Consider the following 27,488-nt stretch of genomic DNA (forward strand, 5'->3'; position numbering starts at 1 on the left):
AGAGTGATGGCCCCTAAGATTCTTATCCATTACTTTGTTGTACGTTCTACTTTCAGTCTTTGATTTTATTCAACCTTTTCTTTCGGGATTTGTAGAGTGAAATCTACCCTGCCTGAGAGATGGAGCCGAGGTCCCACGGATTTCCCGCACTCCTCTTGTTTGGCGGTGGCACATTTATTTTTTCGATGCCTCAACACTTCCGAGTCACTTTAAAGACCTCAAGACGAAAAAATGAATCTCAACTGAATGTTTTCATCAGTTTTATTTGTATTAAATATTAACAATAAGGACACGGTGGACAAAAATCTTTTGATAAAACAATTCTTGTGTGAACAAACATCTGTGAGAGTGACAAGAAAACTATCTCGGACAGAAACCGGAGAGAAAGACTTTGGGTAAACACACACTGCGAGGTTTTTCTGACCCCAGATAAGCCCATCAAACATTTCTCATCAAACAGATGAAACTTCAAAACTGTTCAGAAGTCAATGAAAAGTGAAACGCAACTCTGTGAAGAAAGTTTTTTTTTGTATTCCTCAACTGGTCAGCGGCTCACAGTAAGAGTCTACCCAATAGTTTTATAGACTAAGACACAGGCTTCATCCTGAACTTAACAAAAAAAAAAAAAAAAGCAGCTTTAACTGATTATTATCATCCATCGTCCACTTTTCTGACACAGCAAAGGAATCTCAAGCAGAAGTAGTCATAGTGCAAAGGTTGGATTTAAAAGAGGGGAAAGGTTGGATCAGCTGCCCGACATCTATAAGTGAGTCAACTGGCCTTTACATGTAAAATTTAGCAGGTTTGTCAGATTTGTTTTGTGTTGTGTACCTACAGCATTTGGCAACAGCTCAGACTTCAGACTGCATTCTGACCAAAATTCACTTGTCTTTGTTGTGTTTTAATCTGCTGTGTGCCGACAAACAATGTGTGTGCACCCTATTCTTCAGTGTCATTTTCATGAGCACAAAAAACGTTGTGTTCATGAACGGTGAACGACAACAGTTATAATAATTTATGTACAGTTATACAGTTTGATTTCATTATTACAGCAATTCATAAAGAAACAAACATAATTACAGTAAGCACATTTAAAAAGCTAGGACAGCATTGTATTTGTGATTCATTCAAATTATAACAGTAACATCATGATTATTATTATTGTTACGTCCGTCATGATCATTTTCATGACTGCTATCTTTATTTGTTAGTGCCTAGATGCTTTTAGGAAACTGGTTCTATGGCAATAAATATAAATAAGGCAGGAAACAATAAATAACTTCCCAACGAATGAAGTGTAGTGTCTCAAACGCACAACATGCTGCTAAGTACAGTGAAAAATTGAGGTTTGTTAGGTGTGCCCACTTCATGATTGCAGTCCCTTGTTTCCCAGCAATATCACTTCACTCTCGCAGTTTGACAGGGAGTAATGTCTTTCAAGCACCGCAGTGCAGTTTCACATCTAGACCGCCATCTCAGGTGGGGCTTTCTCCCTTTCATGATATGTGACATAACCACCAAACTACCTTTGTGGTTTTCCGATTATGAGCGCGGCTGAAAACGAGCGCAGCTGTTTGACACAAAAATAAAATCTGAGTGGGCAGTACAAACAGGGCCAAACACTCCCTTATGACATTTCACATGGTGTCAACTACATTATGATGCATGCACTGACTGGGGATGTAAATAGCAGTTCTTAAGAGGTCAGCCAGCGACAAAACATTGATACCCTCCGCCTGTACACAAACCAAGCAGGGAATGTTAAGTTGGCATTACAGCTGCGGTTCTTGGTCCAGATCCTCCGGAGCCACATTACTGCCGGCCGTCTACCCTACCTCGAAGTTAATTGCATTCACCAGGTGTAAAATTATTCCCTGATTAGACAGCTGGAATGAAAATCAGCGGCGCCGCAAGTCCCAATGCCCAGGACTGAGAGCCACTGCAACTGAGTCCGCGAAAGATACAGTGTATGACAATATAAGCTGCGAGTAAGTAAGCTAAGCAGGTATAGAGGGAGAGGGGAAGATAACGGATTGGAAAAGAGGAGAGGAACATAAGGAGCTACTGAGTTTACGGGCAGTAGCGCGGGATGCTGGGGGACAGAGAGAGGGAGAGATTGAAGGGGAGTAAGCAGTGGATAGATGGAAAAGGAATAAAATAGGGTGAAGGAAGAAATGAGGTGAGAGAGTAAAAGGATAGAAAAAAAAATGTGGATAAAAAGAGAGGAAATCGTGAGCAAGTGAAGCAGACCAGAGGGACAGTTGTAGCTTCCACCAGTGGGTGTTGCGTTGTCTTCCTTCAGGCTTTTCTTCACTTCTACCAAGCCGTTGTCTCATGAGGTGTGCATTACAACACACACACACACAACTTCCCTACAGCCAGGTGCCGTTTAGAGAAAGACAAGGTCAACAACTTCTCCAAAATCTAACATTTTCTGTCGACGCCGGGAGCTGTGACCTTCTGGCCTGTACTCAGCAGCAGGCTCCCACCTCCCGGTTGACATTATAAGATTTGTTTACCTTAAAGTCTATGGGGGAAAGAGAAAGGGGGCTGTTCGACAGTGTAGTCGGCTCAACGGAAGAAATCTATTCAGCAGTGGCAGAATGAGCAGCTTGTTATGCAGTCCAGTTGTTCACATATGTATATATAAAAAAAGAAAGGTGGGTTTTCTCACCTATTAAATTGTGACACGTTCCTTCGCCAAAGTGTGAATGATGTTGTTGGACTCATGGCAGTTACAGTTTATGTAAATCTCACTCAAAAGGTAGCTGTCCTACTGTCCAAAACAACATAATTGCCTTATTATACCAACCTCCATCTCGTTATGTCAGTGGTTTAAAAGGTAGCCGACACATCTGAGCTCAGGAGGATGAAAGAAGGCTAACGTACGTATAAGGACTGGGTATCAGTGAGAGCAAACCTCAGTGCTCATGCTTTTACAAATGGACTAGTTTGTTAAAGCATGTTTTCTGTTTCTTTCTTTTCATTATTTGATCAAGTAAACAACTTTCTGTGCAATATAAGTCCTGTCGTGTTTTTTCCCCCCCTGAAGCAGATTCAGACTCTCCACAATTGATTGCCTCGGTAAAATTGTCATAGAAAATGTGTCAGCCAACCGTAATGCCGCTATTTGAAACATTTTTCCTTTTGAATCCTAAAAATGGTTATTGACACTGTCATACAGCAAAGCACCAGTAAGTATCCCTGTTCAATACCCAGCCCGACAGAAGATTTGAAGGGTTTCATTCCAAAACCTGATACTTTTCCCCATATTTTTGGAAGAAAATACACAATGCTGCTTTTCTTCTTCTGCTCAATCTCATTGTCTGACATGTTTTATTAGTTTAAGCGAGTGCCAGTTTGTTAAATGTCATTCTGTGCCTATTCAATCGGCAGATATCTCATTTTAGAATGAAACTCCTCATTCCAACCTCCGTACTGTACTAATCTAACATTGTAGAACACATTGATTCTTGTATATAATGCGGGTTATATTGCAACATTGGATTTCTACAAAAACAGGTGTCCAGTATTGAGCCAAAGGTACATCTAATGCCTTATCGATAGGAGGAGGAGGAAAGACACCTAGTCTAGATTCCCTTTCTTGAAACACTGAGGTGAGAGCTCACACTGAAATATTATTAAAAGACTCCTGCTTCTGTTGCAGTACAAAATACTCACCTGTATTTTCCCTAAATTTTTAAAAAGCATGCAGTAGAGGGGTCATGGTGTGGAGGATGTTCATCTAAACATGTATTTTTATATTCTGGGCTTCTGTTGAGGAATGAACAGTTCATCTGATGTTTGGCAATGTGAGAATAAATCCTTACCGGCGTAAATTATGATCAGTCCCATACTTCCTTAAGCAGCACATGGTCTCAACTGGTAAAAATGACCAAACAAATGGATAAAAAATACATCTTTCACTACGCAAACACAAATACTTTCACCGCCCTGTCATCTGTGTACAGTAGATTCTGAGGCAGAGATATCGCAGATGACGTCTCTGTGAGAGAGTGCATGTCACTAGATCTAGAGAGTGTGTGTGTGTGTGTGTGTGTGTGTGTGTGTGTGTGTGTGTGTGTGTGTGTGTGTGCGCGCATATGTGAGGTTGCGAGTCTGCGTGCACTTTGTGTGTCTGTGGGCGTAAGCACATCTAAACTGTCAGCATGACACAGTGTGGGAGTTCTGATAGACGGGTGAGTGCCTTTTTCATACTTGCAGTCTGACGTGTGTTTCTGTGTATGTGTGTGTGTGTGTGTGTGTGTTTAAGCGTGGAAAAATCCATGAACAAAATACCAGCAAAAGTTCGGATTGTAATTGATGTGATTGTAAGCACGTGTGGTTGATGATTACAGGGGAATTGGGACACAAGCAACTTGTACCGAAGGAGCAGCAGTTGTTTCTACAGAGTCAATATGGCTGCCTGCTGACGGGATGGAGTAAATGTTTGTGTGTCCTCAACTGTCTCTCTGCGTCAGAGCTTGCAGCTCCGAAGTATGTAGGGAATGTTGGAGGAAGACGTTTTTACGACTGTAGCTGTGCAGAGACAGAGGGCCTCGAGGTGGCTGTCCTAAACGACCCGTAAATGAGGAGGACGATGAGGAAGAGGAGGCTGAGGAAGGAGTAGGAGGTGGAGGGGAGGCTTGGACGGACGATGAGATGCTTGGAGAGGGGCTCCCTCTGCTTGCAAGACTGTGGAGGCTCGAGGAGGAGCTGGCCCCGACTGCACGGGGGATATGACTCGGGGGATGGTGTTCTCCTCCCGCTCTCCTTACCCCACCTGACAGACTCACTCCAGCTCCTCCTCCTCCTCCTTGAGTTAAGGACTCAGAAGAGGAGGACACCCCCTCTGGCTGCCTGGAGGACAGAGATGGGATTGCGGTGTGATTAGCAGCTGCTGAAGCGGAGCCTGGGCATTGATTTGAAACTGGAAGCTGGGCTGTAGCGGTGGGTGAGGCTTGAGCTGACACTGCAGAAGTGGCAGAGGACAGGCTGGAGGAGCCGGCGCCCAGATTCAGGGCAGGGTTATGGGCTGTGGACTGTGCCAAGGCCCCCTGGCAACGCCGCTCCTCCCTGGCAGCGTGTCGTTCTGATGCAGGAGGCCGGCCGTGCAGAGGGGGATAGTGGTGCGGGTGGTGCTGGTTAGAGTGGTCCCCTCCGAGTGTTGCCCCCACCGACCGCACTGCCCTTCGGTCCCTTGGTGCCAGGCTGCTGCTGCCTAGTCCTGACCACCGGCCTGGATGGCTGGTCTGAGAGAGAAAGACAAACAGGACAAGGACGTTACAGAGACTTTAGCACTTGTCTGCCAGCGTGTGTGCGAGATGTGTATCTGCCGTTTTTCAAGAATCATACACTTCAAGAGATAAAGAGCGAGGGAGAGATAAACAGAGAGACAGGCAGCACGGGAGAGAGAGAGAGAGAGAGAGAGAGAGAGAGAGAGAGGGAGCACTGTAGTGTGTTCACTATAGATTGTTAATTGGGTGACATTTGGAGAACGATCTCTCTGAGCTCCTGCAGCTTGTTCTAATTGTTTCTAAACCAACCGGAACCCTGCTCACTAAAGAACAGGCACACACACACACACACACAGACACACATACACACAAACACACACAAATTGATAGAGAAACGGGACAAGTTAACGTGCGCATGTATGGAGATATGCGCTCAAGGCATCGCACAAATCCCCACTCACAAAGCACTGGGATCTCACACTCTCCTTCTATCTCACTCACACACTCACACACACACACACACACACACACACACACACACGGGGAAGATGGCACATAAAGCTAGATGGCAGAAACGGGAGCCACCTGTTCTCTTTCACACTCCACTGCTCCCCCTTATGCAACATATCTCATCACTGTCCCCCTTTTCTCTCTCTCTCTCTCTCTCTCTCATCTCTCCTACTCTCCCACACACACACACACACACAAACACACACACACAAAACCAAAATCACACCGGGACCCAGTGCGCAATGTTCACTAAAGTAACACAATCTCTTTCGACACAGAACCTCACGGGAGTGTAAACTGAGTTGACATTCGCCAAACACAATGGCTCTGTGTTTTCCTGTGTGTGGCGTGCTTATGCACGAGCATGTGTAATTGCATGTGCACATACCGTGCGTGTGCCACATGTGTTTCAATATGCATGCATTTATTTATCACATGTGTATGAATACGATTGTGTTTCCATGTGTTTGTGCATGCAAATGAATACTGAATGTAATGTAATTACTGTGTCGAGGACGTCGGCGGAAATGTGGTGTGAGTGGTAGAAATGTAATTGGCCAGAACACAGCTAACTGAATAAGTACAGTATAACAGTGGCAATGCTAATTCAATGAAACGGTTTCAATTCATGTGCTAATACTGTCAACCTGTAATCAAATTAAGGAAGGGAAGGGAGAGAGGAAGTGAAATTACAAACGATGCTTACTACACAGAGAAATGTTAGCTCTGGTGTTTAAAAAACAGTGATGGAGAAGGTACGCAAATGTCATACTTAAACTAGCCATAGATTAAAATGTTCTGCTTCAATGCATCATTATGAAGTAAATCTTGATTGTACCACGTAATGGATATAGAATGATGAAATCATCGCCGTTTACATTGGTTCCTTATTATCTTTGCTATCACTATACAGCTTGTCTAGCCAGGAAGTCGTTCACCAGTGAAAAGCAAAGTTAACTGGTGATCCATTTCTAATATAGACTAAATGACTGAATAAACTCATATTATGTCCTGCGTTGTTGTTATTTGCGACTCTGAGGAAAATGGAAACGATTTAGTTGTCTTTGCAACAGCGGCACCAACGATAATACCACTTGGAAAGAGGGTGGGGGTTGTGTTTTGTCTGCGATTTGGCGCCCCCCACAGTTTTTGAGTGTAACACCACTGTCATAAATACAAATCCCAGGTCTGCAACAATTTGTCAGACGTAATGTAGGTGCTAACTACAAACAAAACTCATTGCATCATAACAATGTTATGTGTTGAAACAAGTGATAGCAGGGTGGAGCGGCTGAGATAGTAACACCATTCACCCTGTTACAAGACACTGTACCATCAAAATGATTTTAAAACTGTTATTTAAAGGTAAAAAGTTACATAATGTTGCTTTAATTACATTAATAACACTATCCCACCTGCTTACAGCTGTTTTCAGGTTGTAAAGGGTATTTTTCTCGACATGTGAATCAGCGGACTGGCACTGGTTGTTGTGGCATCGTGTACCACGGGACTATTTCCCAGCATGGACACGCGTCAACCCAAAAAACAGACATTTTACTGCATTCACTACCTGAATTGGCCTTGTGGCCTTTTGTGTTTTGTGACGTACGTGAGCTTCATAAATATGTAGCCAGTGTCATGCTGGTGATTCGCCTCAGTCCTTTTTATACTGCTGGATTTTAAAGGACAACTTACAGCATCAGCTTTAATTAAAGTACACGTTGGGTCAACGGATGAAAAATTAAAACCCTTTTTGTACATGGCAACCACCTTAGCAGTCCTTTTCAAAAAAAAAAGAGCGGTACTAATTATCCTATATGTTGGAATATTCTGTCTGTGCAGTGGCTTGTGAGAGTTTCCAGCCCCTGAACACCACCAGACTTTTAATATCTTACTGTGAGGTGCTATTTCTAGCTTTTTTTGCATTTCAAAGTATGAAAGGATTCTATGAGGATTTAGCTGTGACTGTGCCGGGCTCTAATTTAGTCTGAGGCAGTATGGAGCACAGGGTGGGGTAAATATGATAAATAAAAAAAAGGTCCCAAGGACATAAAAAACAAGAATACGTGAACAGGGTAAGCCTCGCTTTGAACCTTTCTGTTCTGGATACTGATCTACACGATAAGGGAATACAAAGATTCTCTTTCTCGTCTTAAAGATAAAGAGATTTTTGTTATTTCACACAATCATATGTAACCCAACTCATTCAGAGATGTTCACTACAGAAGACTAATAACATCTTAATCTATCCATGCTGCATGTCTCCGATGCTTGTATTCCCCGTCTGCACTGCACAGAAACATGAAAACGATCCCTGACATGCTCATTTAATATGGCTTTTAAAAAAGAAATCTGAATTACAGCCAAACAATCTGCACTTTAAAAGCTCTCCGTGTCCTTTCATGTCCAACTAGAAAAAAAAAAACACAACAGCACTCTGCCAAAACATCAAACAGTGTGTCGTTGTCTATACAGCTTACTTAAAGAGCTCGGGGAGTGTGTCTCTGCTTTCTAATGGGCTCTAATGGGTAAATAAACACTACAAGACTTCTTGCAGATTCCTTGATCTAATTAAGAGGAGTGATAATTTCCATTGCAGCCAAATTTTCGACATAGGGGCGCTGTGAAAAAACATGAGAGAATTGCCACGGCGTTGAATATCCAATATGGTCGAGATTTATGTGGGATGGCTTAATTGGGGCTAAATAACTAATCTACCCCCCTCCAAAAAAAAAAAAGAAAAATCGGTGGTGTTTTTCCACCCTCAGACATTTGAGCAAACAACAGAAGGTAAGGCGAGAACAGTAAGATATAAATTGGCAGTCGACTTTGAAAGAAATAATTACCAGGCACACTACAAAGAGTTCATTGGAGAGACATATGCTCTGTATCAAAGGGACATTTCTTATCCAAAAAAAAAATATTCAAATGCAACCAAGAAGTAGGGTAAGGCTGGAGGCGGCGCATGTTTGAGAACACAAGAAGGGCAGACGGACAGCGAGAGAAAGAAAAATGTCAAACACAATGGGGAGTAAACAAACGGAGAAAAAGGTGACAAGACGGGAGAGCAAGAATGAGAGACTGGTGAGAAGGTGATTAAAAACAGAGATAAAGCAAAGAACGGGAACAACAGCAGAGCAGGCAGCAGGACGCAGAGAGAAAGAGAGCAGGACTGATTTACAAACTCAGGTGTCCTTTCTCAAGTACACGCTCTGCGGCAAGCAGGCTGCCTCTTCGCCAGTGACAGGACGGCCTGTGTGTGTGCAAACACTCTGGAGAGTCTCTCTTACACACACAGTCCTATAAATACACACACACGCACGCACGCACACACACACACACACACATACACAAGCGTAGACCTAGGTAAATCAGAGTGATTTAAGGGGGCCCTCTCCTGCAACCTTAGTTTTTATTGGGCAGTGAAGAACACAGCAATGTGGTAATGGCCAAGTTTGCATAAAAGAGCTCCTTAAAGCCCTAAAACATCCCTATACAATGTTTGCTATCGCCTGTCTTGGTAATTTTTACACTGGGAGAAGAGAAGAGAGGAGGGGGTGGGAGATTTACTTTGTGACTTTTGTTCCCCTCAAACAAACTAAAACTAAGTAATTAAAGAGAACAAAACAGACTGTGGCTAGGTGTAACGGCCCCAATGTAAGCAAAGTACTCCTACTGTAACTGCCATCAATCACACACCATGGCTCAGTATACCAGCACCCACACACCCAATTTTAATGAAGGCCATGGGGCTGAAAAGAATTGGACCCCAAAAGTTTGCTGCTCTTCGCAGTGAGATTAGAGAGGTAAAAGTTTGCAAATGTGAGTTCTTTATATTCTTTGACACCTACATACTCTGTGAACAAAGTAATCCTGTGGTTCTTTGAAAGTGTGAAACGCTGGGGTGTTCAGATACAATAACAGTGCAGTACACCCACACAGATGGTACTCTAAATCCTATTTAGACTATAACCAAATACATTTCCCAGCCGTGATGTGTGAGCCCAAACCATCCCACTTCATCCTGTCTACCTTTATCTCAACCGACAGTCTCATTTGTATCTGTTTGCATATTTATGCCCAGTGTGACAGAAAGGTAGAGTTGGCAAGGCGCAAACAATGCAGGACCCAAACTGTAAACTTGATCTCGCTTCTTCAACCTTAATGATATCACGTGGGGACTCAAAAGACAAACAAGTCTTTTTGAGTCCCAAGGTAGTACAAAGTACGTGAAGATCACTGAAGGAATCATAAAAGAAAATATTCTAATCATGGTTGAAACCGTGTTTGATTACCACCCTTTGAAAAACTCACAGTAAATACCGTCCAGCATCAACCAGATGCAGTCACAGCATGCAGCATGGGTTTGTTTTGCATCAGTGAAAACATGACGAAAGGCAGTGACAGAGCTCCAAAGGTTTTCCAGCCTTCTGAGAGGACTCTGAACTGTAGTCATGTTTTGGCTTTATAGAAGTGCAGATGGAACTTTCATTAAAGACGATCACACTACCTGCAGAACATGCAGGGAGAAATTTTTGGTGAAAGGAGAGAACACTTTAAATCTTGTGAGTCATCTTCTTGAGCACCACCCACCACTTTATAGCAAATGTAAGATAAGTTAACTTGAAGATGAATACAATGATGTGGGGTGTAACATCTCACGGTTTGAAACACCAATAGCTTGTCAATAACGTAAATTAAAACTTTCAGGATCACCTACTCTTGCAAAAACACTGCATGTTGTTCTGCTGCTGTATGATTGTGCAGCTTTTCTGTACTCTTTTCTGCAAAAGAGTGCAGAGGGCTACTTACTATTTGTGGTTTTAATATATAACTCAGTGAAATGATTTCAGTGGGTGTACTTTTAGAAATTCTTCAGAACAAATTTTTACAATACCGCAATAATACTGATAATCAAGATATTTTTTGTAGTTACAACCCAGGACTCAATAACTACCCGATGGCCTCGGGTAAGTAAAATGCCACAGTGGGCAATCAAATCTAGCAACTCATTTGCTTGACTGGGTCCTAAAAAACTAAGAAATACAACATTTTGTCAGAAGCTGATGGTGGAAGTAGCTCAGGAGTGAGCCATCTAGCTTTCTTTTCATTTCCATTAAGAATTCCATACAGGACCCAACCGGGCAAGATAATAACCAAACAAAACAAACAAACAAACAAATAAACAAAAAGCCTTGAAGCCTGTAATCGTGACATGAAACGTCCACAATGGTTCATTACTTGCCCTAATGTGCTGCTAGTGCTGTACATTGGTTTGTAGAAGTTTTGGGGAATAAAAAGCTGAATCCCGCAGTGCTACAACTACAATTTCCTTAGCTTTTGCCAAAAATGTATCACTACTGTATTCACAGATAAGGTGTGTACATCAGAGCCTCCCACATCAACTAAAGGCACTTTGCTGCATAAATCTACAACAAACAATCAAAAGAGGGGTGAAACTGCAGCCTGAGCCTGATGTCTCAAGGCCATAGCATACCTCTACTTTGAACTCGCTGGTTTTCATCAATACACAACCCCCTCAGGAAGTGAGCCTCTCATACAGCCTGTAGCTGCATCCTCGCTTTCGCCTCCCTCTCTCCATCTAGACTTTGTTGCAAGTCTTCCATCTTCATCTCCCCTCTATCCCCTGACTCGCCTCTGTATTTCCCCATACGGCTCTCCCAATCTTCAAACCACCGTCTCACTCTCCACCTCACCTGTCTCTCGGATTTTATACGAAATTGTACTTACATTATGTGATACAGGAGGCGCATTAAAATTCAGGAAATGCAGTGGTACATTAATAAATCTGCTACAAATCAGGAGAGTACTTTCACCAAAGTAAGAACAGGAGAGGACAGAACAAAACAAGTAAATGACATTAGGGGTCAGAATTAATAATGTGAATTACTAGACTGGGCAGGAAAAGGACACAAAAACAGGGCTCAAATATTAAAGAGCGTTGCACACTTCAATGTTCATTGTAGTTATGGTCAGTGAGTTGTTGAAAGTGAACTGTCCTTGCAATGCAGTCATTTCTTGCCATTCAGTCAATGCTAATGCTAATAGGATAAAAGCTTTTAACTGCACGGGTATATGAATATCAGAGGCTACATATGTTAACAGTGGCAGGTTGATCTCTGAGATTGTGTGGGTCCAGGAAGTATAAACATGACCACAAACAGCCCTTTTCCATACACGTGCTGGATTGGCTTGCCTCGGTTTGACTGGGCGTGGCAGGGATTTCAATCGCCATTGCAACAGTACTTCCTGCTTGAAGGTGTGTCTTTAACTGATGACGCACTTGTCTTACACCAGCTACTTATCATGACATAGGCCAATCTGAAGACACGAAACCTGCTTGGAGGTGGTCGGGAGCGCTTTAGAGTGGTTCCAGGAGATGGTTCATCTCGGGTGCAGCTTGGCACAACTCATACACAAACCGGTAACGGATACGAAAATCAGCCCTGCATGGATTGACTCAGCATGGCCAAAAGTGCCAACGGAAAAGCCAGACAAGACTGCTCTCTCTCTCTCTCTCTCCCTGTCTGTCTGTTTCTTCCTTCTTTCCCTTGACCTCTCTCCTTCTCTCATCTTTCACCTTCTCCACTGTCTGTCTCTTCTCCCTTGTTCACTCTTTCATCGTTATGTAACTTGGTGCTTAAGTATGCCAGCGGCATGCAGGGCTGAAGAGACCCTGACAGTTGGAGGATTGATGGTACGCTATTGCGGTGTGGAGACCTCAGAGAGAGAGAGATAGAGAGAGAGTAGGAGAAAGAGAGAGAGAGAGATAAAGAGGTAGAGGCAGGTAAGTTTTGTTTTGTTTGTTCTTTGTGTGTGGTGACAGTTGGGGTGGGGGTTTGGGGGTTGAGATGATGACTAGAAAGATGGAGAGGACCAAAGTTGAGCTTACGTCGCTCCAGCTGTCAATCGCGCCCACACTGCAGCACACTGCCAAGCAGCTGGCTGGATGTCACAACCCGGACCTCCCTGCTGGAGGCACTCACCGAGAGGCAGGACACTAATGTGATGCACTGCACAGTTAATCGTCTCACAATGCTACCAATCTTCAATGCTGTCACCGTGCTCCTGCAAAATTATCTACATTAGGCTGATGTTATATTGAGTAACAGCAGCCGAGCAGAGTAACCTGCCGCAACCCACAAGTCTGAAACGGGGTGCGTGTGTCTGTAACTCGATAAATATTTAGACTTACAATATCTCAGACAGGGCATCTCCACAGCATATCAATGTGGCTGAAGGCCTGAATATATTACATTGTCTGAGACTGAGTCATCTCTTGGCTTTTTCACTACAAAGAAATCCGAAAACAAACTTATTTACAGCAATAGCTGAGGGGAAAAGTTGGAAATCTTATAACCACATATACAGCACATAAACCATCACATGCACACACATGTTCAAATGCACAATTGTGAGTGGTGTGTGAGAACTTGAAGGGTACATTAAACACAGCTGATGATTCTGTGATACTTTGGATCTGCCAGCAGCTCTGTTATCATAATAAACTGATGTGTTAGTGTTGGTGCACGCAAACAATTGTTTTATGTTTCTTGTGTGATGCAAAGAATTCGTATTCAAAGCATTTCGCACACACACACACACACATGCATGCACGCGGGTCACACACAGCGGAGCCCAATTCTCAGCTAAGTACCTGGGGAGAGCGGGACCAGTGTGGCAAATACAGTATAATCAAAATGCAAATTAGTCCGTGTCCTCTGTTGACCTTTCGTGAATTTTTTGAGCAGCCAGTCACCATTGTTCCTTGGAAGACTGCTAGAAACATTGATACCAACATTAATGAGTCAAAGACTAATATTTTCTTCACTTGAAATGACAAGAGGAATTGAACTAGGGCTGCATGATATGGTAAAACAAAAATAACACTGCAACTACATTGACAGATTCAGTTCAGAGATCATTCAGGATTAATGGGAATGATCATTTTTGTGTCATAATTTCACTGAAAAAACGATTAAAGTCATGTTGATGTGACATTCTTTGGAGTTCATTGGCCAATATATAGATAACTGAATTTTTTACTCACACTAATAACGGTATTGGCCCCAACAAATGCATATCAGGCTCTAGTCTGAACCAAACATCTGGAGAGCAACTAATTCATTACAATCCTGTTTTGTCACACATTTTACTTTAATCAAAAATCTGTTGCGATTTGGATACTGCACTTGGCCATACTGCAATTTTCGAAAATATTTTGATTAATTGTGCAGCCCAAACCTGAACTAACAACCTGTGGTCATGAGTTCACATTCAGCCAGTGATGTGCAACTAATTTTGGCCACCTTGACTGTCAATAACAAAACAAAGGAGGAAAAACAAGTTCTCCTTGTTGTTGACCACCTGCAGACACTTGATACCAGCACATTAGTGAGGCATATGGAGTTTCAGCTAAATTCTCCATTTGCTTGTTATTACTGTTTCTGATTGACTAAATGTAGCTTTTGTAGTAGTTTTTGTGTGTATCTTGCAGGCATACAAATAAATGACAGCCAATTACGTGTTGCCTAGCTACAGCAAGACGGCTGCAGGGGGGGCAGGAGCATCGTGTATCGCCGCGGTTCTGAGGCGACCAGTGTGATCACTGGAGATGCTGAAGTCGGGTTTGATCAGGGACTCTAAGTCACTACTTATGATTGTCGATGTTGAGAAGTATATAGCCCCAGGACTTCAAATTCTTCCCAGAGTGAAGAAGGAAGGCTGGCAAGTATCGAAGCCAGTGCCATGCTGTGGCCAGGAGGCCTAATGAGGTTTCTTGAGCTGCTCTGATGGGCATAGATGCTGAGAGTCTGGCATTGCTCATCAACCACCATCCCCAACAGGTCCGTGTGTGCGCGCACATACGCATGTGTCTGTGTGTGCGTGTTTGTAATCATGGCGAAACTCATCGACCACCAGCCTGTGCCAATATGGTTGGTGAACACTGCCCAGAACCATAAGCAAAAGCGGAGGAGTGGGATGGAAAAAGCGAGGGAAAGAGTAAAAATGAGGGAGGAGAGATGGGAGGAAAATAAATGAAAGGAAGGGGAATAGTAGAGGGAAACAAAAGGACAAAGAAGTGAGAAGAGAAAGAGGTGAAAGAAAGTGGGATAAAAGAGATAGAGAAAAGACAAATAACATAACAAGGAGAAAAGAGTGGGCCAAAGCACTGAGGGGAAGGGTCGACACACAGGTAATAGTGAGGCAAGACAACAAAGGAAGAGAGGAGAAGAGGAAAGGATAGCAAGAGGCTAGATGGTCTGATGGATGTGGGGAAGAGCAAGGGACAAAGTGAGAGTAAGAGTTGACAGCACACACCCAAAGTTACTGAAGATGAAAGAGAAAGATAATTAGAAAGCTGGAGTCAGGGATGAAGAGGGAAGCAGTGTGTTGGTTAAGTGTAAGAGAGGTGACATCAATATACAGCAAGAAGGGGAAAAGGCTGGATTCACTTCAACACAAAGCAACATGGTGGATGTGGGTTTAACACCACTGCATGTGGTCACTTCAAGGATCTATTCTTTTAGGTTCTATTTTTAGAGGATTGCTATGAATTACATGCTAGTCATGTGCTGCTGCTCATTTTGGCTCGGTGGGATCGGCTGCCTGATTTTAGTCATAAAAACTTAATTATCCACAGCACAATGACCCATTAAGCTTCAAACATCCATGTACCCATGTCACCTTGGACATAAAAACTGCCAACTGCAATCCATTCACCTTTGCAGTGACAAAGTTAACAAACATCCCAATATCTTAGCTAGTTATTCCATTTTGGTCCTTCCTCTCCCTTTTTCTTTGTTTTTTCTTGGACATAAAAATATCAAGACTGGTGTTTAATCATTTGGGATCTAAAGTAGTCCACATTTAACTGGCACTTCTGCCTGGTTCTCAGGATTGTGACTTCTCAAGGAGAAGGCTGCCATACCATTTTAATCCAATCTGCTTTTGAATCCAAAGGCATGCAGATCAGCTGAATTGGAACCTGTAGGTGTGAATGTCTTTGTGCGACAGACTGGCACCCGATCGAAGTGTAACCTACCTCCAACCCTACGTGTGGCTGGGAAATGATCCAGCCCCCTGCGACACTGAACAGCTCAGCTAATGAATGGATGGTTTTATCTGTTGTGCAGCAAACAAGAATTCCGCATTCACCTGATTTTCCCTCAACATTAGCACATGAGGCTAACTACCCCTCCTTCAACTGCACTTCAACTGTAGCTGGATTAATTGCTGCACCCGGCTGCTCCCCCAGGTGTCAACATGGTCCCCGCTGGTGCTGTCTAATTATTGCAGAAGCTGTGATCTATGCTCAGCATTACTCTCTGTCTAATATGTTCCTGTAAGCTGTCACTACTGCTCACCATGTGCATACAGCTATTCATCTGGATTACTGCTCCAACAGTGGAGGAAACCTACCATTTCCATATATTTCAGAAATGTAGCCAGTGTTCATTAAATCCCCCAAACTCTCACAATAACTTCTATCTGATCCTCAAATTGTGTTGGCAGTATTGATTTGCAGAGGGTTATCCTCGCAATGAGGAACCCTGGCCACACTTAGAGTTTCTCAGAGTCCATTCCCTTGGCTTTACTTTCCTTGTCTAGCTGAGACCTGGCAGTAGAGATGGGATTATTCCACCTTGATCAGGCAACCACTCTTGGCTTCTCCTTCTTCCAACAGTCTCACCCTCCAGGCTGCAGGGGCGGTAACGCTGCACAGTCCCACTCTATGCCCAAGGCTTTCACTGTTACCCTTAAATTGTTCACATGCATGCCCATTAATCAATATCGCATAGCCAAACATCTTACCAAACTTGGCTGTAACTTCTCTAAACTCTTGAACTCTGGCTTTTCCATGTCTCTCCATCATTTCCCCATATGTGGTCATAAACTTGCCTTGGTTTCCTGTGAAGCCATGGCAGAAAAATATATAATTGTATTCAGACTGTCACCAAACCAACAATGCACAATCCTTCCAGTTCCACTTGAAAAACAGCTCAAGGACTCTAAGTCTGTAATCTCTTCTGGCTAGAATACTTCACGCGCATCCTCTCTGGACTCCCAGTAAACTCACAAAGAAACGTCCAACTCCTCCAAAACTCAAAATTTTCTCTCGTCTTTTCCCATGTACCTGTGCACGACACCCATCCTCTTCCTGTTACACTCGACAACGGTTCAAAAGCAGAAAAAAACGTATCCTACCTGAATGCACCTCGCACAAACTCCATGACTACAACCCAGTTAAAGCTCTTTGGTCACCATCAGTGGGCCTCTGTCCAACCCCTTACATCCCAATCTATAAATCAGTCCCTTTGCCTTCAGAATCCACAATTACTACCATTAAATAATTAATTTGATAAAAAGACTGTGAAATCTACCAGTGTAGCTGATTTATATCCAAAATTCTCTCATAATTCTGTATTTTAAACCTGAAAAAATACGACCCTGAGTCTAAAAGTGGGCAGAATAAATTTGTCACTGATTCAATTTAACATAAAAAAACATAATTTATGCCTCCCCTTTCTCTATAATGGAACATGGTTTAAAAATAGGAAGAGGTGCAATATTATTATTATAAAGTAATGAGGTGTTTGTATATACCAATGGAAGGCTTTTCACAATAATCCAGATTTTTGGGGAGAAAATCTACAGATAAGAAATATATAATATATATTAGCTAAAGCACAGGGAGCACAAATGCCTATATTCTTCTGAAAAGCATACAAGGCTTCAGACTTGTAGTTAATTTTTTAACTTACAAAACATGTCTGAGACCAAGCTCATCGGGAGGCTGTTGTTACACACTTTTTTGAGGGATGGTTGATTCAAAGGCTGTGAGTTGGCAGGATCAGTGTGCGATTTTTGCAACTATTGATCCAGTGATATAGTATACTCGCAAATGTTTGTGTGATTAACAATACAATGTTGTATGTGTATGTGTGCGTGTGTGTGTACCGACTGTGGCCAAAGCAGTAAAGTATAGGGACTTGACAGTTTGAGTTTAACAGGATAGATTGACAGCCTGACAGTGAGGAAAACAATGAAGATTGTCGTTATGACAGTGTGGTAAGGACTGTCAGAGTGATACATCATGTGGGAGAGCTCAGGAATAGTAGCAGTGGTGGTGCTTGTGTGCGAGTGCAGGCATCTTGATCCACACATATAGACAGTGCGTGTGTGTTGGGTATGTGTCTGTGTGTGAGAGAGCAGTGGGGTTTGTAACACAATGGTGAGTACTGATGGAGCATGAAACTGATGGGAGCCAAAAGTCTTTTTCTCTGTCTGCGTATATATATCAAAGCCGCCCCAGACGCAGCCAAACACACGCTTCTCCGTCTGATTACAAATACTCGTACACACACGTGCAATTATGAGACACCGACAGACACACACACAGAAGTTTGCACCAAGCCTTTTTCCCATTATATACAGTCTCACTAACAAAAACACACACTCATGCGCACACACACAACTACCCCCCCTTGTCAGTTGGCACAGCTGATAAGCTGCTTTCCCGGTTTCTCATCTTGTTCTGTGTGACAGCCCAGGAGAGCTGAAACAATACAGGAAATCTGAAACGTTGGGTTGAGGGAGAAGAGGAGTTATTGGAGAATGAAGGGTGAAGAGAAAAGTGGAAGAGAAGAGAGGAGAAGACAAGAGAAGTGAAAGGAAGAAGAAGAAATAAGTAGATTCTCCATCAAGTGTCTGCGAGGCTTGATGATAATGTTGCAGCTGCCACCTGTGTCATCACACTGACAGCAACTGACTGCCCTCCTGCACCCACACTCCACTCAAGACGACAGAGAGAAGAGGAGAGAAGAGGAGAGAAGAGGAGAGAAGAGGAGAGAGAAGGAATTCTCCCGTTATTCATTTAAGCAAGATATTTAACACAAGCTGCTCTGGTGGATATTCTTGGCGGCCAAGAGTAAAATAAATGGGAAAATGTGTTTGATTGCAGGGAATCATGTTTCCCTTTCTTTATTCCTGTTTAAGCTGGATAGAATGTTTTGCTTTACCTACAGTTTATGTAATCATTACATCATATGTAATATGTTTAGATCAACCTGCAAAATGGTGACATCTTTGGTAAAACTTTGGTTTCCTCTCGGGTGAACTTGGCCTGCATTCTCTTCTCCACTATGCATCTGTCAGTGTGCCATGGTGGGCACGCGCTGCCTTTTAAAGAAAATAAGATTAGCTGATTTGATTGGCTGTGAATGTTGCCAACTCCTAAGACACCTACAATTAATTCCTCCTAATTCAACCCATTTCACATCTACGCCCCCGCGGCGCCTCTGCTGCATCAGCACCTCGGGTCATGAAATTACAAAGTACCTGTTTGTCACAGCTAAGTGAGCATGTCCTGTGATCTCACATTGTGCAACAGTATGGGCACCATGCACCTTGAATCGGAAAAAACAAACAAGCCCCGTTTGGTCAGTTAGCTCTGGAGTGTTTGTGCAGACAATCCAGTAGACAATGTCAATAGTTTTTAAAGAGGCCATTTCTTTGGTAGAAAGTAGTTTCAATGTTCACAGGGAAGTCTGTAGAGACACTCTGGTAACACATGTTGCTATTCAATCCACTGCTATGGAGCAGCATAAACATATTTCACAAACAGTTAAAAAAAAAAACCCAAAGTATTTGATACTACTAGAGGAGGGTTCACATATGTTTGGACAGGGGAATATAGGGATTATGTTACCAAATCAATTTATGTTGACTTTGGTGAAATATATCCACACTTTGGAACGTTTAGGACAGTTCACCATGTTCAGTCAGTCAATCGCAAGTTTTTGATAGCATCAGCAAAGTACAAAAGAGAGTAAGAGAGATTGTGAACGAAAAACTGAATCCAAAACCAACTATCAGAACCCATTCCCAGGAGAAAAAAAGATGGATTAATGGGCAAAAAATAACATTCTGTGTTTAAGTGAATTGAAACTAACTTCTAAAACAAACAGCCTATTCCAAATTTTCCATTTGAAACAGTTATCCTATTTATACATGAGAAATTATAACTTTTTATTGCTTGATATTGTTTTTCTGACTTCAAAGCCAAGTATTGATCCATCCCACAGCACCGAGCGCTCCAAAACTGACAGTTTTATTTTGCTTGCAATTAAACAAGCTTGCGTCTTGGAAACATTTATTGATGAATGGCAGTTAAACACAGTGCAACTGTTTGAGCTTATGAAAGTCAATGACACATTTAACTAGTTTGATTGTTCTGCACAAAATCTACACAAAGGTTTGAAGTCCATTAAGTGGATGCTTGTCAAACAGTTTACTTTAAAAAGACAATACGCACGGGCTAATAATTTCACATTGTCTTTGTGGGGGTGGACACAAATAAAGCGAATAATAGTGGTAACAGTGTACCCTCATTATTTGGGCAGTCCATCACATTATGTGTGTAAATAGAAACACCAAAGCAGTTAAAGCCACTGACAGCGGATCCAGCTGTGCAGCCATCATCAGTAGCTGACTGAGAAGGACGACTCATTTCACAAAATAAGAGTTTATACAATTAACACCTTTATTTAGAGCTGCAAAGACCGCCTACATATATAGACCTGTCCATGACTCATCAATCATTTATGACAGACGCTCCACAGTGGCATAATGTCAAACTGTCCAGAGCAGCCATCCACTGGAACAATTGATTCGCTGAAGGAAGAGAGTGTGCAGTCACACCATGATAAGCATAAATTATTGACTGCAACCATCCTTGTGAGCAAAGATTCATGGTCGAATGTTGTGTGTATAAACACAAACTCTGGTTGGTTAAGCTGAGCAGAATTGCCTGGAAAGAATCCAGAAAGACCAAATTTTTCCAAATGAGACACATTTTCCAAATGAGGTTGGACACAGAAAATGAGTTTGCAAAAGTTATTTTGTTCTAATTATGTTTTAATGAACTATTTTTGTTCTGAATAATTGAATCTTTTCTCATGTAAAAGCCACAGAGATCATTAGCCTACATTCTACATTCTACATTGGTATTGTCATTGTTTCTGCGCTGTGTCCCATTTTTAGCCCTGTTATCGGCGGATACATTAAAAGGCAGCATTTTAAATCACTGCCCAATGCGTAGCAGTTAGGGTGGCCACAGACCAACCATCCTCACTGGGAAGATTATCTGCAGAGAGCCACAGCACAGCAGCTGCAAATGCAAATCTGAGCCAAACGAGAGCTAAATAATGTTCCAATACCTGGAAAACATGAAGTGTTCTCTATTCAGGCAGCGGGTAAACATTAGACTGTTTATCTGCTGTGTCAAAATGAGTCAAGGTATCACATCTGATTCAGAAATATAACACATCCATTTTTGAGCGGAAATCAAGCAGCTGGGAGAGAGTATTTAAAAAAACAGTGTTGCCTTAGCTGATTAATCAAATAATTACTGTGTAAAAGGTACAGTAAATTACAGCTCCTGTTATTATATTAGATGTCTCACAAATAAAATTAAGAATGAATATCTTTGAGAGAGAATAGGAGGGAAAGGACTGAGATAAGAAAAATATCTCTTCCTACATGGCCCTGTGGAGTGTGTCTGTCAACTGCCACCTCTGGTATGCATGCTGAGTATGCTGCATATGAGGGTCTGTGTGTATATGCGCAAGTGTGCATGGCTGTATAGCTCGTGTGTGTTATCAGTGAGTGCAGGTGCATGCATTGGAAAGTGTCACGTCTCATATCTCTGAGCACCCGAGGGCCTTGAAAGTCCGACACTGACTATCTGTCCGTCTGTCTCTCTACCTTACTTATCAAACACGAGGAGAAACAGCAGCGGAGAGAGCACAGAATGAGGAAAGAGGCTGAGGGACAACACAAAGAGAGGACAATAGGGGGCATGAAAGAGAATAGGTTTATGTGCATACAAGAGTATTGATGTAAGAGAGAAGAACGAGGAAAGACAGAGATGGAAAGAAAAAGATTCATTCTATGATTAATTATCCTCATTGTGTCCCTGAAAAGCGCTGAGGAAAGAGAACTGTGGGAACCGGAGGAATACACAAAGACACCGACTCAATACACATGAATACACAATCGAGCAGAGCCACAAAGACTTATGAAAGTTTGAGCAGCAGTGTTTCTGAAAGTTCATTGAATCCCCCTGAAGTTCTGAAGACAGGGCTAACACACACACACACACACACACACACACTCACACACATACATACACAGCGAACGTTTCAACTGAGGTCGAACCGTTTATGATTGCATGTATAAACACTTTAACTTTGCACAGTTTGAGTCTTGTTATCTTTCGTGAAAACAAATTAGACCCACGTTTGATTTTTGAAGAGATTGCCCAGGAGTTTAAAAAAATTTGGTATGTGAAGGCGAAAAACAGCCGCGAGCAGAGAAAGACAATTTCCCACACTTACACCGAAATGCAACGCAAACACAGCAAACACCCAGACACACTTCTCTGACAGATAACATTAGATGGGGAAGTCTGGAGACTCTGCTGGTTGCCTGGCAACCTCATATTGACAACATGATTCTGGGGAGTCGCTGCACCCAACAAAATGCCCCCCCCCACGTAAGACCTCCAAAAAAACCACAACACGCCAGATATAAGGTGTTAAACAGTGAGCTTTAGAGGTGTTGAGAGGTGTTACCTTTGTTTACTCCTGTTTCCAGTCTTTCTGATAAGCCAAGCCAAGCTAAGCTAACCATCTGCTGGTGGACTTGACAGTGGTATTAATAATCTCAAAGCGAATAAGCACACTTCCTAAAACGTCAAACTATTCCTTTAAATCGTCAGAACTAAAATTCACATGAATATTAACTGGAAAGGCGCGAAGGGATTTTATCTGACTGCAGCTTCAACTCTAACCACCCACACATGAGCATGCACAGGCAGTAAGAGACACAGCTGAATAAAATTCTCTACATGGAAACTTTTCCTCTTGGACACATGAAATCAATACAAAGTACTGTGTGTGTGTGTGCATGTGTGCGTGTGTGTGTGAAACTCGGGCAGAGTTGCCTTGCTCTGAGGGCGACAACATGAGAGACCCTGACAATTTCAGATTTCATGTTGTCGCTGAATATTCATTAACAATATTTGTCAGTGAAATATTCCATCTTTGTGTCTGTGTGTGTCTGTGTGTGTGCGTGCATGTGTCTTACTATTTTGCCTCTAGGCCATCCGGAATGCGCAGATTCCAAAAGAATAGCTCATCAATATTCATGTGAGTTTATGCTTTCATTAATGTTGCAGCAAATTGTCTCAGATCAAACTCACAGCTTGTATCTGCGTCCACACGAGTGTATCTCACAGACAGAGAGACAAAAAAGTGTGTGTGTTAAGAGTGAAAGAGAGGAGGAGAGTTATCAGAGGGGGATAGAGACGGAGAGAACAAAGAGAGGGCTAGAACTGCTACAGATGGCCTTATGTTTCCAGCAGATGAAAAGGAGACTTTGAAAAACGAACAGAAAAGATCATACAGATGAGGGGAGAAGGAGAGGGGAAAAAAGCAGGGGGTCAAGAGAGGAGAGGAGAAGAAGAAGAAGAGAAGAGAAGAGAAGAGAAGAGAAGAGAAGAGAAGAGAAGAGAAGAGAAGAGAAGAGAAGAGAAGAGAAGAGAAGAAGTTCTAAAGGTATCTGTCCTACTTTGGTTTGACTAATGAACCCAAAGTGTCCTGAATCTGTCCCGAATCACCGGAGGCCCAGTTAGACCACCCGGCGCTGCTGAGAGTGTGTGTGTGTGTGTCTGTGTTTTCCTCCACCGTGTGTGTGTGAGCCATCTTGATGTGTGTCCACTGGATGTGTGCTTGATTTAATATGCTCTCTACTGTACAGTATACTGCAGCTGTGTGTATGTGATCTCAATGCCCTGCGTGTTTAATGATCCACTGTGCCTTCTAGTCATCTGGCTCCACACCAACATGTGTAAGTAAGCGACACACGCACATACACATTGCAGGACCATGTATCATTTGACGTCACATTGTAAGTGTGACCTACAAGGGTAAAATTAAGCCTCGGGTCCAACATACACACACATCGTTCCCGACAAAAATAGCAGGATAATCTAATGTCCAGGGAAAGATTACAAATATACAAACTCATATGCACAGGGCACAAGTTAGGACGGAAAGAGTCTTGCTGAACGATAACACATCCACAGCTGCGAGCTTCTAAATCTCTTATCAGCGTTTATGTGTCCGCTCTCTGTATCCTTTAAATAAACAATCCCCAGCGCCTTGACATGTTTCTGCATGTGTGTGTTCATGCTTCCTAATCTCTATCCTCTTGGCACTCCATGCATGATTAACCATGTTCAAAGAGGACGACTGTGAGTTAATGAGAGTCATGTAATTGGCTTTTCATCTGCAAGATGGGGCTGTGTAGCTCAGAGAGAGAATGGAGCGTTGCATCTCGTGTTTGAAACAAGATGCCAAACTAGTATCGGCGAGAAGGAAACTAGTGGTGCTGGCCTAAATCCCAAAGTTTACACTGAAGTCAACATTATAAATACACATTATCTTTGACAAGACGTTAGCTCTGGTCCTTGTTTATGAGGAAAAAGGGCCACTTCTGCGAACGATTTGTAGAAAATTGTTTTTTAAGTGCACTGTGATGAAGTTTGATTGCAGGCAAATCAAAAAAACAAACACTAACTAAACAAAGTGTTTGTCCCTCGACAGTCACTCTACAAAAACAAATGTTTCTTTGTTGGTTTACTCAGTGAAACGTCTAGAGAGACACGTTTCTTTGTTATTTTAGGATAATAGAAAAACTTCTGGATTGAATCAATCAATACTCATTTTTAAAACAAATTCAGGGATCTGTTATAGATTTTATTTGTGTATCCAGCCCAATTTCAGCAGGTGGAGGTTAATCAGCTAAAAAATACTTTTAAAACTGTCGTCACATCTTAGTTCTCATTTTTCCTGATCAACTGAAAATGAACTAATTAACTGAATTTAATGCTGTGAAGTCTCTGTGGGTGACCAGCATCTCAACTTTCTATCAATCGCAATCTTTAACAATTTAAGCATATCCAGAATGTACTTTAGGCAGCATAGTGTAACAAAAGAAATATCAATTATATACTGTATGATAACTTTAATTAATAGAGAGAGCAGCAGTGAATAAAAATACTTTCTATTTTCTTTTTCAGTACAGCAGCTGGAGGGAAACTGGCTTTAGCTGGTTTTAGCAATAACAGAAAATTTGTCTTCCTCTGAGCCAGACTGCTGTGTTTCTTCATGCGGATTAAATATATGTCTTGCATGTGCTTCCTCTGCTGGCGTCCGACCAACTCAAGCACACCTGTTCTGATAACCTCTCTACCTTTTTCTGTACAAAGACATAACAGACGTGATTTCAAATGTATGGAGCCTATATTTTTCTCCTCCTTAATGTCCTCTATACTTGTCTTTCTGTGCTAATATGTTAGTCCCATGGCCTTTTCTCGGATTCACACATTAGAAGCTGGAGCTAATTGCTTTTTTAATCGCTTGAAGCATGGTTTATTGTGTGTCCCCATGTGTTTTTCATTGAATGGGTGTGCACATGTGCAGCTTTACACTGATATGATTACTGTAACTTGTGTAAGAGGCTGTTGTTCTCATTTTGTGTTTTCCATCAACATGCTACTTGATGTTGCTCTAAAGCCTCATTGTGATTTATTTAGCTGCTTGCAAATGGAGTGGGGAAATACAATTTTTTTTGTTTTCCGCTTCTAATTCTTGCAAAATTATTGAATGTAACTCTCGGGGATGTCTGTGGGATAGAGAGGAATAAGGAGGATAATAATATAAATAGTTTTTTTCTTGATTTGTACAACTCTTTAGGGCAATATTAAATCTGTTACTTCTCTTAATAGACCAGCCTACATTCTTTCATAACAGAAACAGGATAATAATACCCAAACCTTGGCACAAACATGTCAGACTGAGGCATGAAGTATTAACATGGAAAAATATCATCATGGAGGAAGAGCGGGAGACAGAAACCGAGGCGACGGGTGGCAAGACAATGAAATATGACATCATGTCACTCTGGAAGGAATAAAAAGTATTAATAAAACAAAACAAAGTTTCAAAATAAATTTTTAAAATGACAAAAAAATGGATTGTGGTTTCAAGCAGTATGTAGAGCAGTGTAGAGCTCTGATATGGGCCTCTCCTCAAAGGCAAATGGCCTTTCATCTCCGACTGCAGAATCTCTCAAGCACTTCCACGCACGCACACACACACACACAGCGCCCATAAAAAAGTATCCATCCCCTTTGGACTTTTGCATGCGTTAATGTTTACAAAACTGAATCACAGAAGATATAATTAGGCTTATTCAATTAAATATTATTTTATGCGGTGAAAAAGAAAATCTAAATTAAGAACAAATAAAGCCCAAGTAATTCTTCTCTTTACTGTGACACAAACAGTTGTCTTTCTCTGCCCGTTCAAGGCGAGGTTGGAGCTGAGCCATACTGGAAATCATGTGTTGTCACCAACTCCAGGAAAAATTATTTTTTCACATGCTAACAAGTGCAACAAAGCTAACGGGAGAGTGAGGGAGATGTCAATCAAGCACCGTCTGTGTACACCCACGCAGTAATTAGCTTTAATAAATGAAATCACCTGTGTGTGTGTGTGTGTGTGTGTGTGTGTGTGTGTGTGTGTGTGTGTGTCTGTGTCTGTGTGTGTCTGTGTGTGTGTGTGTGTCGCAGGGATGAGCACGACTTTAAAATATGCTTTTAAAAATCTCAGTTACGGCAGCAGCAGGCTCCGTTTTGCTGCATAACACCACTTAATATCTGTCAGTTATTCCTGTCAGTCATCATTCCATCAATCTCACACAAAAACACACACAGTCACAAACACACTCACCATCCATTTCAGTCCCTCTATCCTGTTTTTCTGATGACGAGCGAATGACTACTAGGGGTGTAACGATACATCGACCCGAATTGATATATCGATTCATTGATCTACGATGGAATGGCATGCAAAGTGAAAACATCGATTCATATCACTGCCGTCGTTAAGATATGCCTTTATTTTGAAATTCCCATGGCACGTCTGAGTTCAGTAATGCAATTGTCAAATCATATTTTAGTTGCTTTTTGTGAGTTGATATAAATGTAATTGAGTGTGGTCAATGGGCATATGACATCATCTCATATCGATCACAGGCTCCTGTATCGAATCGAATCGAATTGAAATCATATCGTGGCAGACTTTGTGATATCGGCAAATATCGCATCGTTGTCCAAAGAATCAATATAATATTGAATCGTGATGAAACTTGCAATTTACACCCCTAATGACTACCAGACTGGCTGCTTTTGCTGTTTTGGAACATGCCTCGGACAGTGTTAAGGTTAAAGATGATGCCAAACGATATATTGATACTACACTATCAGGTATATACTGCATAAGCATACGTAAACACTCACATCCTGCATACAGCCCCTCAAAGTAGGAACATTCTGATCAGATCATAATCCAAGTAATTCAATACTGAGTTACTGCTGATACGAGTTTTGATCTGATATATTTTCCAACATAATAAAGCTGCACAGGGTCTGCATTACAAAGAGGTAGTCTTATCCAATTCAGATATTTCTGAGCATTGAGAAAATGCAGTCCACTTCACAGTTCTCGGAAGTTCAGCTTTTTTCAAGTGTTTTGTGTAGCAAAGTGTCTGTACTGAGAAACCTTTCAGCTGGCTTTTCAAAAAGAAAGT

At 42.0% G+C, this 27,488-nt stretch overlaps 1 protein-coding gene across 1 annotated transcript in view; it reads right to left on the reverse strand.

Moving 5' to 3' along the window:
- Positions 1 to 243: 243 nt before the first annotated feature.
- The window catches only part of ccser1 (coiled-coil serine-rich protein 1), a 118,792-nt gene continuing 91,547 nt past the window's right edge, over positions 244 to 27,488 (reverse strand). Inside the window, exon 11 of the mRNA XM_073466977.1 lies at positions 244 to 5,252. Coding sequence (XP_073323078.1) covers positions 4,461 to 5,252 — 792 coding nt within the window. The 3' untranslated portion in view covers positions 244 to 4,460. The remainder of the gene's footprint in view (positions 5,253 to 27,488) is intronic.

The sequence above is a fragment of the Pagrus major genome, chromosome 5, assembly GCF_040436345.1.
Source record: "Pagrus major chromosome 5, Pma_NU_1.0".
NCBI lineage: Eukaryota > Metazoa > Chordata > Actinopteri > Spariformes > Sparidae > Pagrus > Pagrus major.